The sequence below is a fragment of the Rhinichthys klamathensis genome, unplaced genomic scaffold (genome assembly GCF_029890125.1).
Source record: "Rhinichthys klamathensis goyatoka isolate OS25496 unplaced genomic scaffold, OSU_Roscu_1.1 h1tg000032l_1, whole genome shotgun sequence".
In the NCBI taxonomy this organism is placed as follows: domain Eukaryota; kingdom Metazoa; phylum Chordata; class Actinopteri; order Cypriniformes; family Leuciscidae; genus Rhinichthys; species Rhinichthys klamathensis.
In genome coordinates this window covers 1,130,863-1,152,750 of record NW_026606581.1, presented here as the reverse complement: position 1 = coordinate 1,152,750, position 21,888 = coordinate 1,130,863, and the positions used below count along the sequence as shown (strand labels likewise).

Genomic DNA, 21,888 nt, shown 5'->3' with positions numbered 1-21,888 from the left:
ACATGTGTCTGATGCTGTACCTCTCTCAACCACAAACGCCTTCTTTCATCAGTTTTTTGCACTCTTCTCTTTAACTTTTGACAGTCTATAGCACTCAACATGTTTTTTCCCGATGTGACCGATTGGTACAGACCAAAACTCGACCATTTTTCAGCAGCAATAATCAGCCAAATATGCGAGTCCATTCAGTTCAATGGCATTATTTACGTTCTGTGCCTCCAAAATGGCCGACTTCCGGATTGATGACGCGTCGTGAAACCCCTCTATAGGTTTAAGAGCTTTTCAGTTCTTCAGGAAACATTCAGACAGTGTTTCGCTCCAGTTTGAAACCAGATATACTTCACATGCTTGTCTTACTTCACAAAGATGTGCATTCAAATATAAGAACGCAAGAAGTAAAAATGCAAAAAAATAAAAATTAAATAAAGTAAAAATTAATTTGACTGATTTGACATTTTTTACCCCAAGGTTTCTATAGATATCGCGATATATCGATATCGTGAATTATTTTGGCCACAATAACCGTGGTGTGAAAAATCTAACATCGTGACAGCCCTACTTTGTATACAAACATTTTCTACTGCATACTTCTTTATTTTTATGTGTGCCTAAAAAGATTGAAAATTGAATGTAATAATAATAATAATAATAATTTGTTACATTTATATAGTGCTTTTCTGGGACCTCAAAGCGCTTCACATATGGAAGGGGGAATCTCCTCAACCACCACCAATGTCCAGCATCCCCCTGGATGATGCGACGGCAGCCATATTGCGCCAGAACGCCCACCACACACCAGCTTACTGATGGAGAGGAGACAGAGTGATGAAGCCAATCAGTGTATATATATATATATATATGGGGATGATTAGGAGGCCATAATGGACAGAGGCCAAGGGGCAAATTTGGCCAGGATGCCGGGGTTACACCCCTACTCTTGTACCATCATGTAATGCACATCAATGTTGTATTTTATTAATTTTTTTAATAGTTGTTATTCACACAAATAAGCCTTTAACATGAAACTTGAGTGTATGTGTTGGTGGCCCTGGGTTGTCTTTTGACTGTACCACAACTTACTCAAAGTGTGTCTCATGCCAATTCACCAGGATTCTCGGTGCACAGTACAATCAGGTACTCTCCTGGCTCCAGCTAGAAAAACTCCATCACCTCTCTCAAACCGTCGAAAGACTTTATAGGTCTTTTGTCTTTGAAGAACTCAGCTGAGAACCTCCCACTCTCACCTCTCATCTAAAGAAAAACGCAATTATAAATCAATACTGTACTTACAGGGGATCACATGACAGACAAAAACCAGCAACAAGCAACAAAAACCCAAAACGTGACTATATATACATATATATATATATATATATATACACTCACCGACCACTTTATTAGGTACACCTGTCCAACTGCTCGTTAACACTTAATTTCTAAGCAGCCAATCACATGGCGGCAACTCAGTGCATTTAGGCATGTAGACATGGTCAAGACAATCTCCTGCAGTTCAAACCGAGCATCAGTATGGGGAAGAAAGTTGATTTGAGTGACTTTGAACGTGGCATGATTGTTGGTGCCAGAAGGGCTGGTCTGAGTATTTCAGAAACTGCTAATCTACTGGGATTTTCACGCACAACCATCTCTAGGGTTTACAGAGAATGGTCCGAAAAAGAAAAAACATCCAGTGAGCGGCAGTTCTGTGGGCGGAAATGCCTTGTTGATGCCAGAGGTCAGAGGAGAATGCCAGACTGGTTCGAGCTGATAGAAGGGCAACAGTGACTGAAATAACCACTCGTTACAACCGAGGTATGCAGCAAAGCATTTGTGAAGCCACAACACGCACAACCTTGAGGCGGATGGGCTACAACAGCAGAAGACTCCACCGGGTACAACTCATCTCCACTACAAATAGGAAAAAGAGGCTACAATTTGCAAGAGCTCACCAAAATTGAACAGTTGAAGACTGGAAAAATGTTGCCTGGTCTGATGAGTCTCGATTTCTGTTGAGACATTCAGATGTTAGAGTCAGAATTTGGCGTAAACAGAATGAGAACATGGAACCATCATGCCTTGTTACCACTGTGCAGGCTGGTGGTGGTGGTGTAATGGTGTGGGGGATGTTTTCCTGGCACACTTTAGGCCCCTTAGTGCCAATTGGGCATCGTTTAAATGCCACGGCCTACCTGAGCATTGTTTCTGACCATGTCCATCCCTTTATGGCCACCATGTACCCATCCTCTGATGGCTACTTCCACCATGTCACAAAGCTCTAATCATTTCAAATTGGTTTCTTGAACATGACAATGAGTTCACTGTACTAAAATGGCCTCCACAGTCACCAGATCTCAACCCAATAGAACATCTTTGGGATGTGGTGGAACGGGAGATTCGCATCATGGATGTGCAGCCGACAAATCTGCGGCAACTGTGTGATGCCATCATGTCAATATGGACCAAACTCCCTGAGGAATGCTTCCAGCACCTTGTTGAATCTATGCCACGAAGAATTGAGGCAGTTCTGAAGGCAAAAGGGGGTCCAACCCGTTACTAGCATGGGGTACCTAATAAAGTGGCCGGTGAGTGTATATATATATATATATATATATATATATATATATGCCTAGTCAAATATTTGTGAGTATCTGTATCTGTAAAAGTGCAAAAAAGTTTGACAAAACAGTGAAATGAAAAGGATAAAGAAACATCTAAACACACAATCTTTGTTTCATTTAGGGTCCGTTAACACGACACTGTTTTCAATTAAAAAAGGAAAATGTTTTATGTGTTTTGGCCGTTCATTTACAAGACAACAGTGTATTGGCGGCCTGAAAATGCAAGCTTTTGAAATCGGGTTTCAAAGTGCAAGTTTATGAAAACGATATGTGGGTAACACTTTATAATAAGGTTCATTAGTTAACATTAGTTAATGTATTAACTAACATGAACTAACCATGAGCAATACATTTGTTAGTGTATTTATTAATCTTTGTTAGCATTAGTTAATAAAAATACAGCTGTTCATTGTTAGCTCATAATGCATTAACTAATGTTAACTATTACAACTTTTGATTTTAATAATGTATCAGTAAATGTTGAAATTAACATTAACAAAGATTAATACATGCTGTAGAAGTGCAGTTCATTATTAGTTCATGTTAACTAATGCTAACTAATGAGCCTTATTTTAAAGTATTATCGATATGTTTATAGTCTCAGTGTAAACAACAAAAATGCAAATTTGTGAAAACTGAGTTTAGAGGCATGTAATATTTCTTATAATGAAATAATGGATGAATAATTCAGCGTATATTTAGTCGTTTTTGCGGATCCTTGTGAACGGATCTTTTCCATTTTTAGTACATCATTGTCGTGCAAACGTACCCTCAGTTTCTATAAATATAAGTAGCTACAGGGGTAAAATCATGATCATGACCATCATTCTCCCGAGGTCACAGAAGATATTGTAAATTCCTATATAAAAAAATGGTTTAATTTAAAACCTTTTTAGGGAATTGTAGCCTAATGTAAAACAAAAATGTAAAAAGGTTACAGATGTTGAAAAAAATAAGTGTTACAACTCTCCCCTAACTACATGCAGAGCTACATCTGTCAATACTAACCTTAAAAACATAGAAACCAATCATGTAGTTTTTTTGGCTACTTCTGTTTCTCTTCTCGTGGTTCTGCATGAGAGACACCAGTGTGTTTTCAGCACCCTCCTCGTGTGTACAGTCCTCACTAAGCTCCTCAATCCTCACACGAAACTGAGGGTTTTTCCAAAAAGTCTCTACAACACAACAAAATAGTTAAGCTTGTGCACAGGACTTTTTATTAATCAAATCCAGATGTTCAGGGATGTTTAATAATCATTTGCACACTTTGTATGTGGAAATTAATCGTAATTATGCCTTAACAAGTTTGAAATATCAGATAGTGAAATCTGTACAAAGACCATAATGTGTGTGAGAAAAGAGTCATTACTGAAACCAACATTTGCACATAATGTTTTGTTAATATCACAATATTAATATAATGTAATATAATAATATGTTAATATATCATAGATCATTTATATTATACACATGTACCTATATTTTTCATGGAACCACCAGCTGTAGTCCCATCAATCCATTTGCCAAAATTGCGTTGAAATTTTCAGTGACATCCAGGAGATCTATCCAGAAAATCAGGACAGAGACAGCAGATATCCAGGCTTTCAAAGTTTTGGGTGAAATCTTTCATTGACCCCTCTGGGGTCGGCTATCGCGCCGGCGCGACAAGCTCACTTTTTTCCTTATCAGTGCAAAAGAGACTCAAATTACTCTGTTGATTTTGATCTTACATATAAGTGTTGTACATCATTAGATCCTATTAAGTGTCTATTTTTTTTGTGGATACTCACAATAAAAACAAAGTGTTCTTATTTTTGTCAAATAAAGAAAAATAAACATGATGCGAATTTTGCCTTCTCTCTGTCAGTGAAGTTCATTCTGAAACGCGTCCGAAAATGAACTGTAACTAAGTAAATACTTGTCACACAGGCACGAAAGATTTATCGTTATGAAGCTGAAATTCTCTTCTTTTAAATGAAGTAATTTATATAAAAAAACAAATATTCTCAGTTTATGTAATCTGTATGAAAAGAGAGAGATGTCAGTCTTTTTCCTTTCAGCTAATTATAGCGTATTACATGTTAATGTGACCACGCCCACTGAGAGCGCGCTATTCAAACGCAAATGTTGAGGCAAACCATGAAAACGCCCGCATCAGCTGGATAAAACATCCAGTTTAATAAGAATCTTGTATCTCGTCTTGCTGCGCTGTGAGGAATAATACTATCGTAATAATCCTGGAAAAGTTACCTCAGAAGTGCTGGTGGTTTCATTTCGAGGAGCACGGATTCAGCTGATGTAGTAAGCCATTTATTCTTAAGTGCTTTGTTCTAATCGCGTTATTGAATAGTGTCTGTAAACTGCACAAAGACTGTTTAAATATGAATTGCGTGTCTGTGTGTGAATGAATGAATGGCACAGTGCAATGTTGTTTACTACAGATGTACATCGCATCTGTGCCGTTCATTCACTCTCGCTCCTTCATTAGTGAACGTTATTTTTACATAAACACATCCAAACTATATTGCTATAGCCTACTGAGATTTGTTCTAATCGCGATATAGAATAGTGTCTGTAATGACAACATTTCGTTGACTAGTTTTCGAAAGATTATAAAGTTTTTGCTCTAAAATAGACATCAAATAAGCTTTTGTTAGACAGTTTCTGCTCATATGTTAAACATATAGTATGTTTTGTCAAAAATAAACTAATCAACTGTTATAGTGTTTGTTCCAATGCAAGCTAGGCTATATCAAAATAATGAATCCCTAACTTTAAAATATGTATGATAAAATGTATTGGCCTACTTTAAAAAATAATACTTTATAAGAGATTTATGGGAAAAGACAATTTTCTTTTCAAGATGTTTCCAACTCTAACTTTGAACCAATTCTATAGAATGGCCCATATTGCTAGGACTGCTATGCTCTCCGCGAGAGGCCTGCACAACACCGACTCTTCGCTCCAGCGCTACCCGCCATCAGAGGAAGCGGAGGCGGTGTTTGCGGAGGCAGAAGAGGGGTAAGCGCGGAGGAGCTAGTGCTAAGCTCAGAGCTAACCCATGTAGAACGCCTTTACCATCAATCCTGCTGGCTAACGTCCGCTCATTGGAGAACAAATTGGACTATATCAGACTGGACTTAACAACAAAACAGGAGGTGAGCGATTGTTGTGCTCTGATTTTCACTGAGACCTGGTTAAATGACACAGTCACAGAGAACGCCATTAGCATGGAGGGGCTAACTACTTTCCGTGCGGATAGAAGTGAAGCGCTCAGTGGTTAATCTAAAGGCGGTGGGGTGTGCATCTATATCAACAACAGATGGTGCACAAACACAGATGGGATTCATTCTCATTGCTCCCCGGACATTGAGTTTTTAATAGTTAAATGTCGCCCCTTCTATCTTCCAAGGGAGTTCTCTGCCATAATCATCATTGGTATATACATACCTCCCGATGCAGATACTAAAGCAGCCCTAAAAACTCTGTCTTATTCCATAAACGAGCTGCAAACTACACATCCAGAGGGAGTACTCATAGTTGCTGGGGACTTCAATCAGGCAAACATGAGAAAAGTCCTCCCTCATTTTTACCAACATGTGGACTTTGCTACAAGGGGAACCAACACACTGGACCATGTTTATACAAACATTAAGGGAGCATTCAAAGCATCACCCCGCCCCCACCTTGGCTCATCTGACCACATTTCTGTCATGCTAACTCCATCATACAGACCCCTGCTTGTTAGAACAAAGCCCTCCTCAAAGCAGGTGAGAGTCTGGCCAGAGGGAGCCATGTCAGCTCTGCAGGACGGCTTTGAATGCACTGACTGGTCTGTCTTCAGAGATGCTGCCACCAAAAGCCATACTACAGACATCGAGGAGTATGCTGATGTCGTATCAGGATACATACTCAAGTGCATGGATGATGTATGTGTCACAAAAAAACATTACAGTCCGGGCGAACCAGAAACCATGGATGACAACAGAGGTCCGAGGCCTGCTCAAGGCCCGGAACTCTGCCTTCAAATCTGGGGATGTCACTGCTCTCAGGTCTGCAAGAGCCAATCTGAACAAAGCAATCAGATTGGCAAAGAGGGCACATGAACAAAAAATCCAGGGTCACTTCAATGACCACAGAGATACCAGGAAACTGTGGCAGGGAATCCATGCTGTCACGGACTATAGGACTGCACCCCAGTCCTGTGATGACAACATGGATTTCCTTAACAACCTTAACAATTACTTCGGTAGGTTTGAAGCACAGAATACCACACCAGCAAGGATAACCACCCCACAGGAAGGAGACCAGGTGCTCAGACTGGATCCAGCAGATGTCCAGCGGGTGCTGAAGAAAATCGACCCACGGAAAGCTGCTGGTCCAGACATGATCTGGTCCCTTGCTGAGGGAGTGTGCAGTCCAACTGTCTCATGTCCTCACAGACATATTCAACATCTCCCTGAGTCAAACTGTTGTGCCTTCATGCTATAAAACCTCAGCCATCATTCCTGTTCCAAAAAAACACACTATCAATAGTCTGAATGACTACCGGCCCGTAGCACTCACTTCCATAATAATGAAGTGCTTTGAGAGACTAGTAAAGGACCATATCTCATCTGCCCTCCCCCTCTCACTGGACCCATTTCAGTTTGCCTATAGCCCAAACCGCTCTACTGGGGATGCCATATCCACCACACTACACTTTAGCCTGGAACATCTGGAGAACAAGAACTCTCTTGTGCGAATGCTGTTTGTTGATTTCAGCTCGGCATTCAATACCATAATCCCCCAGCATCTGGTCAACAAGCTGGGCTCAGACGCACTGGGCATAAGTTCTCCTCTGTGTAACTGGATACTGGATTTTCTCACAGACAGGCCTCAGTTTGTGCGAGTAGGCAACAATACATCTACCATCATCTCACTGAGCACTGGCTCCCCGCATGGATGTGTTCTTAGCCCTCTGCTCTTCACACTGATGACTCATTACTGTTGCGCAAAGTCCAGCACCAATCACATCATAAAGTATGCAGACGACACGACAGTGGTGGGTCTTATCCAGGACAGAGATGAGAGAGCATTTGGGAGGAGGTGAGACTCTTTGCAGACTGGTGCAGGACAAACAACTTAGTCCTGAACGTCGATAAAACTAAGGAGATGGTGATTGACTTCAGGAGAAATCAGCCTGTGTATGCCCCGATCTACATCAATGGGACTGCTGTGGAGATCGTAAAAAACACAAAGTTCCTGGGGGTTCACATGGCTGACAACCTGTCCTGGAATCTGCACACCTCCTCCCTCATCAAAAAGGCACACCAGCGTTTGCACTTCCTGCGGCGGCTGAAGAGGGCCCACTTTAGTCCATCCATCCTGACCACTTTCTATTGGGGCACCATTGAAAGTGTTCTGACCAGCAACATCTCTCTTTGGTTTGAGAACTGTAAAGCTTCAGAGAGAAAGGCGCTGAGCAGAGTGGTGAGGATAGCTGAGCGGACTATTGGGACTACTCTGTCGACCATTCAGGAGCTGGCCCAGAAAAGATGCCTGTCAAGAGCAAAGGGCATCATCAAGGACCCCACTCATCCTGGCTACAAACTGTTTTCCCACCTGCCCTCTGGTAGGAGGTATCGCAGTCCAGGGCCGGCCCGTGGCATAGGCGGTATAGGCAAATGCTAAGGGCGCCACCACTCAATAGGGGCGCCAATTTTTTTTATTTTTTTTATTTTTTTTTACTAATACTATTTTAAAACCATTAATTCGAAATACTACAAAATAAAGCAAACCAACTCCACAAAAACTCAACTAAGTCCCCCGACTCCGGTCCGGCGCATCAATCTTCGCGCGCGCGCGATCAGTTTACTGTTGGTAATTTGTTGTGTAGCGTCGCCCCTCGCCGCATCCAATGTAGACAGCATTGCTTTCGTTTGAGGGCGCTTAACACACTCAAGCACTGCCCGGGCCTGGCAGCTCGCGCCAGCTCGAGACACGGTGAAAGTTATCTCATTGTGACGGATGGCCGAATTTTCATGACATATTTAAATTAGCATTATAGCCTGCGATAGATACAGTGCCAAAAAGAAGAGGACACAACAAGGGGATAAAGACAGAGGTAAAGTGATGTAATGAATGAACAGTTTACCTAATTGCATAGTAGTAAGATACTATAATTTAATGGCAGTTATTTTTACCTTATAACTTTATGCTAACAGTAGTTCTGAGTTCTTCAGAGCCCCCAGACAATGCGATGCGATTTAACAATCATGTCAGTCTTATTTAGACGCATTTACTATCACTTTTATTATTTAATGTTTTACTATAGCCTACAGTTGTGCAGTTTTAAGGGCAATATGGTATTTTTTTGTTTTTTTTTGTTGCCAAAATTATTAACGATATTTATAGGCTACAGGTTTATTATGTTTTATGTAAAATTCACATTAAAGAAGACATTTCGCAGTTTCATTCATGTTGAAAACACCGTGCCATAATTTAGTGGAAGATTGCTGCCATCAACTCCCAAACAAACACTTTTGCTATAGTGCTCAATAAATAGTTTGTGCATGAATGACATTTGGACGATGACATCACTGTTTTATCCAGAGCGGCTATATATAAATTAGATAAATTAATATATTTTTTTACAACAAAATAAACCATCACTGAACATACTTAAGCTTGATTATGACACTATTTTCTTCTAGATCTGTTGTACAGGAGAAGCAAACTTTGTTGCATTATTTTCCTGTTATCACTGTAAATCTGCCTTGATATAATCTGTATTGTAGGCTAAAAAGCGCTATATAAAAATAAAGGGGACTTGACTTGAATGCTAGATGTAATGCTCTTGCCATAGCCTATATATATGACTAAATAATCACCAACACAATGATGGAGTGAAATGGGCTGTAATGCATGGGGCACCAGGTAAAATCTTGCCTAGGGCAGCAAATTGGCCAGGGCCGGCCCTGTCGCAGTCTGAGAACAAGGACTGCAAGGTTCAAAACTAGCTTCTTCCCCACTGCTGTCAGACTATTAAACACAAAAACCTACTAAAACATACCAATCAATGTGAATACTTCCTGTACATAATTATCTGTTCTGACCGCACCTTATGCTCAAATGCATTATTTTAGATATGGATATTTATACCTTCAATTGTATATATCTAGATATTTATATTTACCAGTTTTAAGACGTTGTATATTTATATTTATCATTCTACATGCTCCGCATACCCATACAAGCATTTTTTATTTATTTTTATTATGTAGCTAATATTTTGTTTTTGATTGTTTCTGTGCTATTTTTTCAAGCTGTGAACTTTGCACGTAATTTCGTACTACAGTGTACTGTGGTATGACAATAAAGAAATCTTGAATCTTGAATATCTTGAATATAACCTATTTGAACAGGATTTGTTTCCAGGTATGACTAAAAACGTGCTTTTGACTTTCATTTATATTTAGATTTTATATATGTGTGTGTATGTGTGTCTGTATATATGTATCTATATTGTCCTCGCATTTTTTCTTGAGTGACACACCCGAATGAAAGGCTCATTATGCGGGTCTTTGTCTTCTCAGGTGAGAACCACCTAATTATTCATGAGGGGGTTGGGCCATTCACGCCCATTCGCATATTGCCTTTCCAAAAAAAAAAAATGTTTTCACAATTTAAAACAATCTATTGTTTTATGTGAATGATTAGGCAGGATGCTTTTCAGATCATTTTGAAGCAAAAACTCTAGGCGACAACATCCATTAGTCAAAAGTCTTGTGGACACATGTTTAGTATGTGTTTTGTGGCCTTATTTCAGAAACTTTAACCGTGCATAAACAATATTCTCTCAAAAATACAAACTTGTACATACATGTTGCTCACATATTATGGTAGCCCTGTTTGTGCTAAATAGAGTGTAATTTCACCTGTGCCATTAATATGTTTATAAGCAACTGAAAAAAAGCACAAATGTCAGGGCGTGTCAAAACATCTCAAGGACCCCAAAAACACCTTAGACCCCAGAGGGTTAAATTATAAATTCTATCACCATTTTCAGAAAGAAGCTGGCAATTAATTTACTCATTTTTATTGCATATATCCTGTCTCTTTGAAGAACAATATTAAAGAAATATATGGGAGCTTTTTCATGCATTTATACATTCCATATTAGCCCATTCTGCAGCAGTATACATTAATACGAATAAGAATTATTACATGCACTTGCTGATATTATCACACTGTGGTTTCCTCAGGAACAGACTGAAAAATCCAATTATAGATACAAACTCAAACTTTAATAAAAGTACTCTTGAACAAGTTGACAGGCAGGGAAAACAGATGAATGCAACCGCAATCAGACAAAGACTGAACGAAAGGGTGCATCTTAAATAGCAAACAGAAATGAGATAATTAATCATACACAGCTGGGACAAATGAACCTCATAATGATAGTAACCATAGAAACGAAGGAGTGGCGGGAAAAGAACAAAGGAAAACAGGAACCAATCAAAACACAAACTGAAAGTCCAAACATGCACTGACACGTGACAGATATCAAGCCACACTTTCATTCATCTGTTTTTACAGCTTTTCCATTCAAGTCTTATTTTGACAGGATTACAATAATTTGTAATAAATGAAGTCTTTCTTCTTTTACCTGATGGCATCGAATAATGTATGCTAACATAACTGATCAATCATTAATACAGACAAATAAAAACAATAAAACTAGCAACAACTACTGTTGTACATCACCCACCCAACAGATTACACATTTACTTTACAATTGAAAAACAGTGTGTCAACAAATAAAGGTAAAACAATTTCTTGTTTGGAATATAATAATTCATAAAAACTAATAAAATTCTACTTTTTTTCTTGAATTAACAATTGAAAGGAAAATAAGCATAAAGACAGCAGACAACAAAGGGTTTACCTCACCCTCATCAAGACATGTCTCCATTCTACTCTGAAGTCTCCTGAATATGTCTGTTGGAAAGAGAAGAACTTTACATCACAGAGCTGTACTTTATTCAGGCTTTTCTTTCTACTGCTTCATAACTTACTCAAAGTGTGTCTCATTCTTTGAGAAAATAGACAAGACGAAGGATGCGGTTTCACCAGGATTCTCCGTGCACGGTACAATCAGGTACTCTCCTGGCTCCAGCCTGAAGAATTTCATAACCTCTCTGAGCCATACTAAACCATCAGTCTGTGCCACAGGCTCTCTCTCAATGAAGAACTCAGATGAAAACCTCCCACTCTGACTTCTCATCTAAAAGAGAATAATAAAATCTGTCTTTGGTTAAAAAAAGGAATGAATCTCTTCATAAAAGGACAATATGAGTATAATATTTGTATCATTTTTTCACTTGCCTCTAATGGTATCTGTAAAAGTAAAAGGGGAAAAAAGGTAAAATAGCGATCATGACAGGGATATTGCAGATAACGCATAAAACACTACATGTCATTGAAAGTGCAGAGATCATTACAACTTTTTGAAAAGCAGCTGAAGGCACATTTCTTCCACAAGCACTCCACAATCTTGAACCAAGGCACACACAAAAAAGGAAAGCTTTTTCTTTGCATTTCACCTCTGATAGCTTGTTTCTTAGTCTATTGATCTAATAAACCAGGAATTGTGCATAATGTGCACTATGAGTATTGATGGCTCTGTGACAAATTGCTCACATTGTCACTGACAAAAGTATCTGCTAAATGGACAACTTACAAGCATTAATATGCATAGTTCCATCCGCCAATACTGACCTCAAAGACATAGAAGCCAATATCATAATTTTCTTGGCTATTCCTGTTTTTCTTCTCTTGGTTCTGCATGAGGGACACCAGTGTGTTTTCAGGGCGCTGCCCACTAGCACATTCCTCATTAAGCTCATCAATTGTCACCCGAAACTGAGGGTTTGTCCAGAAGGTCTCTATAACACATTAAAGGAAGATTTGTACATTATTTCATTCTCTATGCATTATTTTAAGTATTTTGTATCTGTCTTACTTATACAAGCCTTATCTATATACTGTAATCTTGCCATGCTGGAATTGATTGATATGCTAGGTTGTGGACCTTGTTGGTACCAGGTTGGACCCCTTTTGCCTTCAGATCGGCCTTAAATCTTTGAGGCACAGATTCAACAAGGTTATGGAAACATTTCTCAGAGATTTTGGTCCATATTGACATGAGAGCATCACACAGTTGCCGCAGATTTGTTGGCTGCACATCCATGATGCAAATCTCCCGGATATTTTCTCTTTTTCAGACCATTCTCTATAAACTCTAGAGATGGTTGTGTGTGAAAATCCCAGTAGATCATCAGTTTGTGAAATACTCAGACCAGCCTGTCTGGCACCAACAACCATGCCACATTCAAGTCACCTAAATCTCCTTTCTTCCCCATTCTGAGGCTTAGCAGATCGTTGACCATCGTTGACCATTTCTACATGCCTAAATGCATTGATTTCTTGCCATGTGTTTGGCAGATTAGATATTTGCGTTGAACAAACAGTTGCACAGGTGTACCTAATAAGATGGCATATTTACATATAGAATAATAATACCTGTCTTAATTATGTCACCACCTGCTGTAGTCCCAGAATTCCATCTGCCAAAATGCCGTTTTGAGGTCCAGTGACATTCAGAGGAACCATCCAAAAAATCAGGACAGCTACAACAAATATCTATGCTTTCAAAAATTGTGCTGAAGTCTTCCATTGACATCCTGCCATAGAAAAAGTATTTCTAAGTTAGCCAAAAAGCGATGTATTATATGAAGAAGTCATTTGCTGTTTTTGAATTGAGGGAGAGCTGACAGGGGTCCTGGACCATAGAAGTTAATGGGCAATAACTCTAATCAAACCCTTTTCGTCTTCCAAAAAGTGATTACGGTGGGTGTACCCAACATGGTCATGCTCACCAGAACTCCCCGTTATTTAAGACTTCATGGCAAATTTTGCGGACCTCTTCACAAACTGTGTCCCACAAAGGTGATCTGTAAAATGTATACCCAAACATGGGTGCAATGTGATATCATGAAGCAAATACAAACAAAATAACTTGATATGCCCAAGTGATGACATGTAGAAGCAAAGTACAGCTTTCTGCCAAGTTTGTCAACTAATTGAAGCTGTTACTGTAACAGTTGTTACAGCTCTTACCCGTCACTCCAGTCTCCTTGCCACTCTTCTTCGCCCCATGGGTTTAACAATCTCACCAGATGAACTGGATTTTCATCACTCGTTACCTGTTGCACAAAGCCAGGAATCAATGTTAGTTTAAAATGATTTATTAAAGTAAAAGTGCATTAAATTAATTAAAATAGGAGAAAGATAGCTAAAATAAACACTAGTGCCAGTGAAACAACAAAAACTTTGATTATTTTCACAGTTTACGCATACATAGCTCAAAGAATTATAAAGTGAGCTAAAATGGCATGATTACTTCAGCCAAACACTTTTTAACTCATGTTTACATTTGTTATCATTTGGTGTAGGAAAGGGTTTAGGTACATTATTTTCAAACGTGAGAAGAGTATTAACCTTTTAGCACCCCTTACCTGGACATTTAATTTCCAGACTGCTGCAATACATACAATAACCCGCATAACAAAAAGCCAGATTCAGATAAAAATGAACATGCTTTCAGCGACAATCACTGTACATTTTACTTTAAAAAGCAAAATGAATATATATATGGCCAGATGCTTGTGCAGTCTCACCTCAAAAACTCCTGTCACAGTGTAAGCATGTCCCGCAACTATGCCACAAAGTATCTCGTTTTCTTCAGGTGTTGTCTATTGACACACACACACACACACACACAAAAACATTAAATACAGTAATAGCACATAGCTGATCACGTACAGTATATAATTAATGAAAGAACTGTTATATATGAATTCTATGAAGTTACTTCAATTTTATAAGCAGTTTTAAAATCAAAAATGTTTGTGACATAAACATACACTCAATGATTCACCAATATTGTTTTATTATTATTATTATATAATAAGTTTAATTAATCGGTTGCAGGGAAAAGTATATGAACCCTCTGGTATTACCTGGACTTTTGCACATATTAGTCAATTTTATTTATCTGTAACAAGTCATGACAATGCACAAATGCAGCCTGCTTTTGCCTTTATTTGGCAGGACAGTCAAGACAGGAAGCAACAGGACAGGAGAGAGGACTCACACTCAAGTCTCCTGTTGCATTACATGTTGGAGCACTGCACACAAGGCTATGGATCGGTTTTATTTACTGCTCTGTTTTATTTGTTTTAAGTTTGTCTGTTTGTCAGACCCAATTATGCTCTTTTTTATGTCAACATGTTTTTAACTCTATGATAATTTTTATTGAATTTATGAAACTCTTTCCTAACAAATATATTATATGTGCAAACAATATTTGTTAACAAAATTATGAAGCAGTGTGGGGCAAGCTACTTGGGAAATGTAGTGAGCTAAGCTAGCAGTTACTCTTCCAAACCAATCTGGCAAAAAACATAACTATATAAAACCATATAACTATATAAAAGTATAACAAAACCAGGTGTCAAGAGTGTGTGCATGTTTCCATTAAGTACACTTTTTCATATGTCAGCCCAAGGATTGAGACTGGTACGTGATGTCACCATCTGGAGCAGAAGGTGGTAGTAATGCACCAAAAAGCTGGTTGTAGGGCCCACTGAAATCCGTTTAATTTTTTTTCCACATGCCAAATTCAGTTTTTTCCCCGTTTGTTACGTTATGTGTATTTTTCTTTGTGTATTTATAATATCGGTGTATGCTTTTTGATGTTTTCTTTGAGTTTCAGATCATCGCTGATTTGATAGCAGTGCTGCCGCCTGCCAGCGGTAACTGGATGATCAGCTGGCGGTCCTTTTAAAAACTCCTCCGCTTGACAGGAGACTTTTGCGGCTTCGGTGCTGCGTTCCAATCCACTTTTAGACATACACTTGCAAACTTCCCTAAGCACTTCCCCTCATGGGAATCCCTGCCGCCATTTTGAACGTGAGTTCCACTTCGTGAAGTGGACGAGGGAAGTTTATATGGACCCTCGCTCCCTCGATTTTGACCGAGTCTACTTTATATGTACACTTCAGGCAGCTCCATATACCACAATGCAACACAATTGTGACGTCAACGCATATTGCGTTTAATTTACCTCACCGCAAACGGATCTACTTTTCTTCCAAGATCTGACAAATTCCAGGAAAGAAATCATATGGCCCTATGGTTGCCAACCGCCGTAAAACATGAAGAAGTCACCGTCACTTACTGATCCAGCATCAGTGATACTTAGCAGTTGTATTTCCGATTTGAGCTTGAGCTTTAGAAATGCTTGGGAGAATGTAGCTTGTGTGGACGCTACCGCACTATTTGATCAAAAAAGAGCTTCGCTACTGAAAAGCTATTTGATTCAGAAAACAGCCACGCTACTGGAAAGTGTAGTTTGTAGCCACGATACTGCCCAACACTGTTATGAAGTACTGGATGAATTATTGGATCCAGAATTTGGTGATTTCTTTCTTACCACTGTAATAGAGCCGCAACCTATAAGCGTTTTTGATGTGAATGCACATTCCATGATTTTCCACAAATCAGCAGGAGCTGTATTCAGTTCATAATACATATGCGTCCCACCAGTGAAGTCCATCAGGGCCTCAGATATGAAACCAGCATTCAAGTCAGCATAGGACCCACACACCCTGTAAAGACAGTTTATTTGAATTCACTCATACAGTAAACCAATAATGTAAACCATTTTAAACAATGCAAATAAATGAAGGATGGCATGCAAGATATGAAAAGAACAGAATGATACCCACTTTGCATATGCTTTCTCCAGTAAGGCAGGCCAAAATTCATTAGACGTTTTTGAAGACACAAAAAGTAGTTCGTCATCAATAGTTGGAAGTTGGTCATCAATAACAACATCAATCCATTTCCCAAATCGCCAGAACTGTAAGATATTACAAATAGTGAAAAATAATAGAAACAAAGTGCAAAAAGGAAAAGAAAAGAAAAACTGAACAGGTATTGTAGTCACCCTGAAGTGAAATATCCCAGCATAATCCTTGGTGAATGATTGTTCAGCTGGCATGACCTGTTTCATGATATCCTTCTCAAAAGTCAGAGCCCCAATTGAAGCCAAAAACCAACAGTTTCCTAAATAAATAAGTAATTAAAAATAGTAAAATATCTGCATTTTTTCCCATATGCAAAGTTTAATGGTTCATAAATGTTATCAACATTTGGGTTTCATTAGGGCAGTATTTATAGTGTCCCATATAAAACGTTAACGGCCATGTACAAAAAAATGTACAAAAATTTCATATTTCACAAGATATATTATAGATTTTAGATCTTATAGATCTAAATAGATCTTTATTAATTCATGCACTTCCAAACTCTCGAATACTTCATAATAAAATGACAGAGACAAACAAAGGATATAGGTTATAGTGTAAATAAACCAGAATAACCCACATAACAGTTTCTTGTAAGCATGTGAAAGTCTAGATTTTTTTTTTTTTTTTTTGCGAAGGTCCCTTTATGAGCTTTATAGAAATATGTACCAATTGTGTCAAACATGATTTTCATATAATGATGTATATTATTAGGCAAGCCCTGGAGGCTAACGAGGGCGTGGCTTCGACAGAACGTGAAGCCTCCAGGACGGTGGCAGCAGTTCAGGGGGCCAGGGCAGTGTCGACTCGGCGGCTCGGGAGACCAGGGCGGAGCAGATGGTGGGAGGAGCGAAGGAGACAGGAAGGACTTGGAGCAGGAGGAGCAAGGTGGGATCCAGGCTGCAGCCAGATAGGCAGCCCATGGTGAAGCCAATGGAGGGAGGAGCAATGGTGGAGAAAGGGCTGATGGATCCAGGGGGTCAACTGACGGAGGCGGAGCAGGTGGAAGAGGAGACCAGGGTATAGAAGGAGATGCCCTGTCTTGAGACAGGGACCGAGGCACAGGCAGGGATACAGAGGGCCCTGGTGGAGCCGGAGCGAGAGAGGACCATGGTAGAGCTGGAGGGAGTGAGCAGTCCAAAGGAGCAAAGGGACAAGGCGAAGCCAGAGAAGTGTAGTCCTGGGGCGTGGGCAGGTCGACGAACAACCAAGGTGGAACCAAAAGGACGAGAGAGCCCGGCGGAGCTGCTGGACTGATGGGCCACAGTGGAGAGGAGGGAGGTTGGAGCCAAGGTGGAGCTAATGGGCCGAGGTGGGGTCCTGGTCGCGAAAGCCGGAGGTGGAGACCGGGATCAGGGGCCGCTAGGAAGCAGCGGAGTCGGGGATGAGGAAATGATGATGGGAGGAAGAGGGAGAGGGAGGCTGGGTGGGAATTTGGAACTGGACATAAAACACATGGAGGAAGACAGGGTATTTCAGTGTTTAAATCTACTTCCTCTGTACTCTGGACGAGGACGTGGACAGGAGACTCAGGCGCGGTGGCGGCCATCTTATCTGAGGGCTTAGAAGCGGCGACCATTTTGGGAGAGGGCTCTGGTGTGGTGGCGGCCATCTTGGAATGAGACTCGGGAACGGCGGCCATGACGGGGCGAGACTCTGGAATGGACTCTAAGATGGGCTTGGTTCCAGACCGGGACTCAACGCTCTCCAGACACCAAATCAAGATTCCCTCCAGTCCAGCCCTGTGTTGTCTGTGAGGTCATTGGGGTGGTGGAAAGTTGCCTCAATCTGGAACAGGGTCCTCATTGTGTTATTTACGAGGGAGCTGGTAATGGCGAGCCGGAGGAATTTCCTCAAATTCTAACAGGTTGTGGCTTTCCTGAGCCACAGAGATGAACATTACCCATTCATCCATCATCCGATCTTCTGTCACACTGTGGTTTTCTCAGGAACAGACTGAAGAATCTGATTATAGATACAAACTCAAACTTTAATAATAGTACTCTGGAACAAGCTGACAGGTATGGAAAACACACATAAATGCAACAGATATCAGACAAAGACTGACAGAAATGGTGCACTTATAAGCAAACAGAAACGAGATAATTAATCATACACAGCTGGGACAAATGAAATCATAATGATAGTAACCATAGAAACGAAGGAGTGGCGCGGGAAAAGAACAAAGGAAAACAGGAACCAATCAAAAGACAAACTGAAAATCCAAACATGCACTGACACGTGACAATCATATTGTGGATGATACCGGTTTAATTGTTATAATGAGATCTAAGTTGATATTGAGTGGAGAACAACAATGGTCCAGGAAACATTGTATAGTAGACATATCATACTATATGATACAACATATGTGAATAACTCAAACTTACCTAATACACTCCCCTGTGCATAATCAAACCTGGACACGCCGTCTACAATTAAATTAGGGTCTGACACCAATTCCTGATAAGAGAAAATGAAGTGCAGTTCAATACCAAACACGGACACATAACATTAAGAGATTTGTTGTAATTTCTAGCAAAGCTGTGAAAGCCATTATGGCAGAGGGTATAAAATTTATATAGAGTAAAAATTCTGTATGGTTAACATACGAATGGCCGCTTCCACACAACTTGGGACATATCCACCACAGGCGGCTCATCATCAAACAAGCCAATGGAGCTGTTGTCTGGAGGAAACAACTCATCGTTGTATAGTGTGTTTTCAGTGAGACAGTTCTGGAGAAGCTCTTGGTAGTTCTGATCCAGGAAGTTCAAAGGACTGGTAGGAGAATTCACATCATCTTCATTTGGGTTGTGGTGGCACCCTGGGGGAGGCATTTTTCACTCAGAATCCTTTTGCTGCATGACAAACAAATACAAACACAGTTTGTACAGTGTGCACCACCTCATTTATAGGCACAATAGTATCAGTAATGTTTATTAGCATTGTGCTTGTGTATCAACATGGGTGCAGATGGCTACAGTTCTTTACACGGTCAAATTAAACGAAAGAACCCGTACAAAGGGAATGTACTTGTCTCAGCTGGTGTGGGGATCGCACTGGCACTATTGTACTGTGGCTGCCGGCACATCATCCAGATGGATTTACAATCCAGAGTGTAAAGCTCTTTGGCAGCACAATGTTGGTGGGTGAGGAGAGACCCCTGATATAATTGTAAAGTTCTTTTGGGTGTACAACAGCACATAATAAATAGCCTGGATGCCAGCCCGAACCCCGCCCACAACATTTTTTGGTCGGGAAGTTCGGTCTGGATTCAATCCATTGAGGAGTAATTATGATCAGTCAAAAAATGTTCGGGCCAATCAAATTGCCAGGGTTGGCTTTATACGATGATGGACAGATGATCTGCAGGGACGTAATCATCACGTTATCAAAGAGCGCGATGACTGCAGCTGGAGAACTGAGATGTAGAGATTCCGCTGTCGCGCCTGTTGTAAAATAAATCGACAGCGCATTAATTTTAATAGACGAACAGAAAACTGCAATCAAGGCATTTATCGATCGGAAAGATATTTTTGACGTCCTTCCTACAGGATTTGGCAAAAGTGTAACTTATCAGCTGGCTCCGATGGTCTCTAAGAAGATGGGACGCAATGAAAACCCTGTGGTCGTTGTGGTTTCTCCTTTGGTCGCACTTATGGAGGACCAAGTAAAAGAAGCAACACTCGTTATTTTACTTCTTCCAGCGTGCGTGCATTTGAGTTCTGTAGTTGACAACTGTGCTATGCAAAGTAGTTGACTTACTGCGTTGCTCTGATTGGTTGTAGGTCTATCCAATTGAGTGCAGAGTTTATTTTTTCCTGGTTCGGTTAAGACACGCCTCATAATCAAAGCCCTATGGAGCAGTATCAGACTCACATTCTGACTAGAATATGAGTATGACGAAGTCAGGCTACATAATAAAAGCAATGGCACCGTTTTTTAAACAAATTATAGAAATATAAAGAGTAAAAAGTAATCAATTAAAACAAAAAAATTTACAGAACCTCTCGTGCCCTAATTCTTTTGCATTTCCTGCGCTACCATTGGCATTCCACCTGCACCTAAAATAAAGAGGAAAGCCAAACCCTGGCTGATCGCCAACCTTGAACTATTCGATCGGATATCTCGGACAATTTCCATATCATACATTTATTCAATGAATCCTTCAAATAGCAGGAATTAAATCTGCAACATTGTTCTCCCCTCTTTACAATCACCATGTGGAATTCATGGGATTTTCTCTGACAGCATATTTAATGTACTGTAGCCCATTTCCTGCACACGCCTGTGCACAGTGGCTCTGGATGTTTCTACTCCAGACTCAGTCCACTGCTTCCGCAGGTCCCCCAAGGTCTGGAATCGGTCCTTCTCCACAATCTTCCTCAGGGTCCGGTCACCTCTTCTCGTTGTGCAGCGTTTTTTGCCACACTTTTTCCTTCCCACAGACTTCCCACTGAGGTGCCTTGATACAGCACTCTGGGAACAGCCTATTTGTTCAGAAATTTCTTTCTGTCTTACCCTCTTGCTTGAGGGTGTCAATGATGGCCTTCTGGACAGCAGTCAGGTCGGCAGTCTTACCCATGATTGCGGTTTTGAGTAATGAAACAGGCTGGGAGTTTTTAAAAGCCTCAGGAATCTTTTGCAGGTGTTTGGAGTTAATTAGTTGATTCAGATAATTAGGTTAATAGCTTGTTTAGAGACCCTTTTCATGATATGCTAATTTTTTGAGACAGGAATTTTGGGTTTTCATGAGCTGTACGCCAAAATCATCAGTATTAAAACAATAAAAGACCTGAAATATTTCAGTTGGTGTGCAATGAATCTAAAATATATGAAAGTTTAATTTGTATCATTACATTATGGAAAATAATGAACTTTATCACAATATGCTAATTTTTTGAGAAGTACCTGTACAATATGATAATAATAATAATAATAATAATACCTTTTATTTATAGGGGCTTTTCAAGGCACTCAAGGACACCATACAAAAGTAAAAAGTACATCAGTAAAATACAAAGCAACAAAGCTCCACACATAACGCTGCAGGGTAGGTGCTGGTTGTACTTTAGATCAAAGCTTCTAAAATACTTGCAGCCTTCTCAATGACATTATTAGCACTATTATAGAGAGCAGGGTTAAAATTTCTAGCAATCAACTGGACAGAAATACACAGTGTTCTCTTCATACTGTGTGCTTACTTAGGGTACATTTACACAACAACAATGTACTACAAACAGAAAAGTGTTTCGTTCGCGTTTTTTGCGTAAAGACGTCAACGTTGTAAAAAACAATCCACATTCACATGGATCTGCAAAAACTACTAAAAACGTTGTATTATCCATGCCAGA

At 39.9% G+C, this 21,888-nt stretch overlaps 2 protein-coding genes across 2 annotated transcripts; both read right to left on the bottom strand.

Moving 5' to 3' along the window:
• Positions 1-1,152: 1,152 nt before the first annotated feature.
• LOC130080304 (calpain-2 catalytic subunit-like) lies at positions 1,153-4,243 on the bottom strand. The gene is made up of 3 exons (XM_056245663.1): positions 4,092-4,243; positions 3,624-3,790; positions 1,153-1,251 (listed from the first exon to the last, which is right to left on the bottom strand). Exons 1-3 carry the CDS (start codon positions 4,102-4,104, stop codon positions 1,153-1,155), a joined length of 279 nt encoding a protein of 92 aa, XP_056101638.1. The 5' UTR covers positions 4,105-4,243.
• Positions 4,244-11,462: 7,219 nt separating this feature from the next.
• On the bottom strand, positions 11,463-19,385 carry LOC130080221 (calpain-2 catalytic subunit-like). The gene is made up of 13 exons (XM_056245526.1): positions 19,144-19,385; positions 18,922-18,994; positions 16,672-16,790; positions 16,451-16,584; positions 16,156-16,330; positions 14,339-14,413; positions 13,779-13,864; positions 13,538-13,612; positions 13,182-13,342; positions 12,378-12,544; positions 11,985-11,996; positions 11,675-11,883; positions 11,463-11,597 (listed from the first exon to the last, which is right to left on the bottom strand). Exons 1-13 carry the CDS (start codon positions 19,369-19,371, stop codon positions 11,573-11,575), a joined length of 1,539 nt encoding a protein of 512 aa, XP_056101501.1. The 5' UTR covers positions 19,372-19,385; the 3' UTR covers positions 11,463-11,572.
• Positions 19,386-21,888: the final 2,503 nt, after the last annotated feature.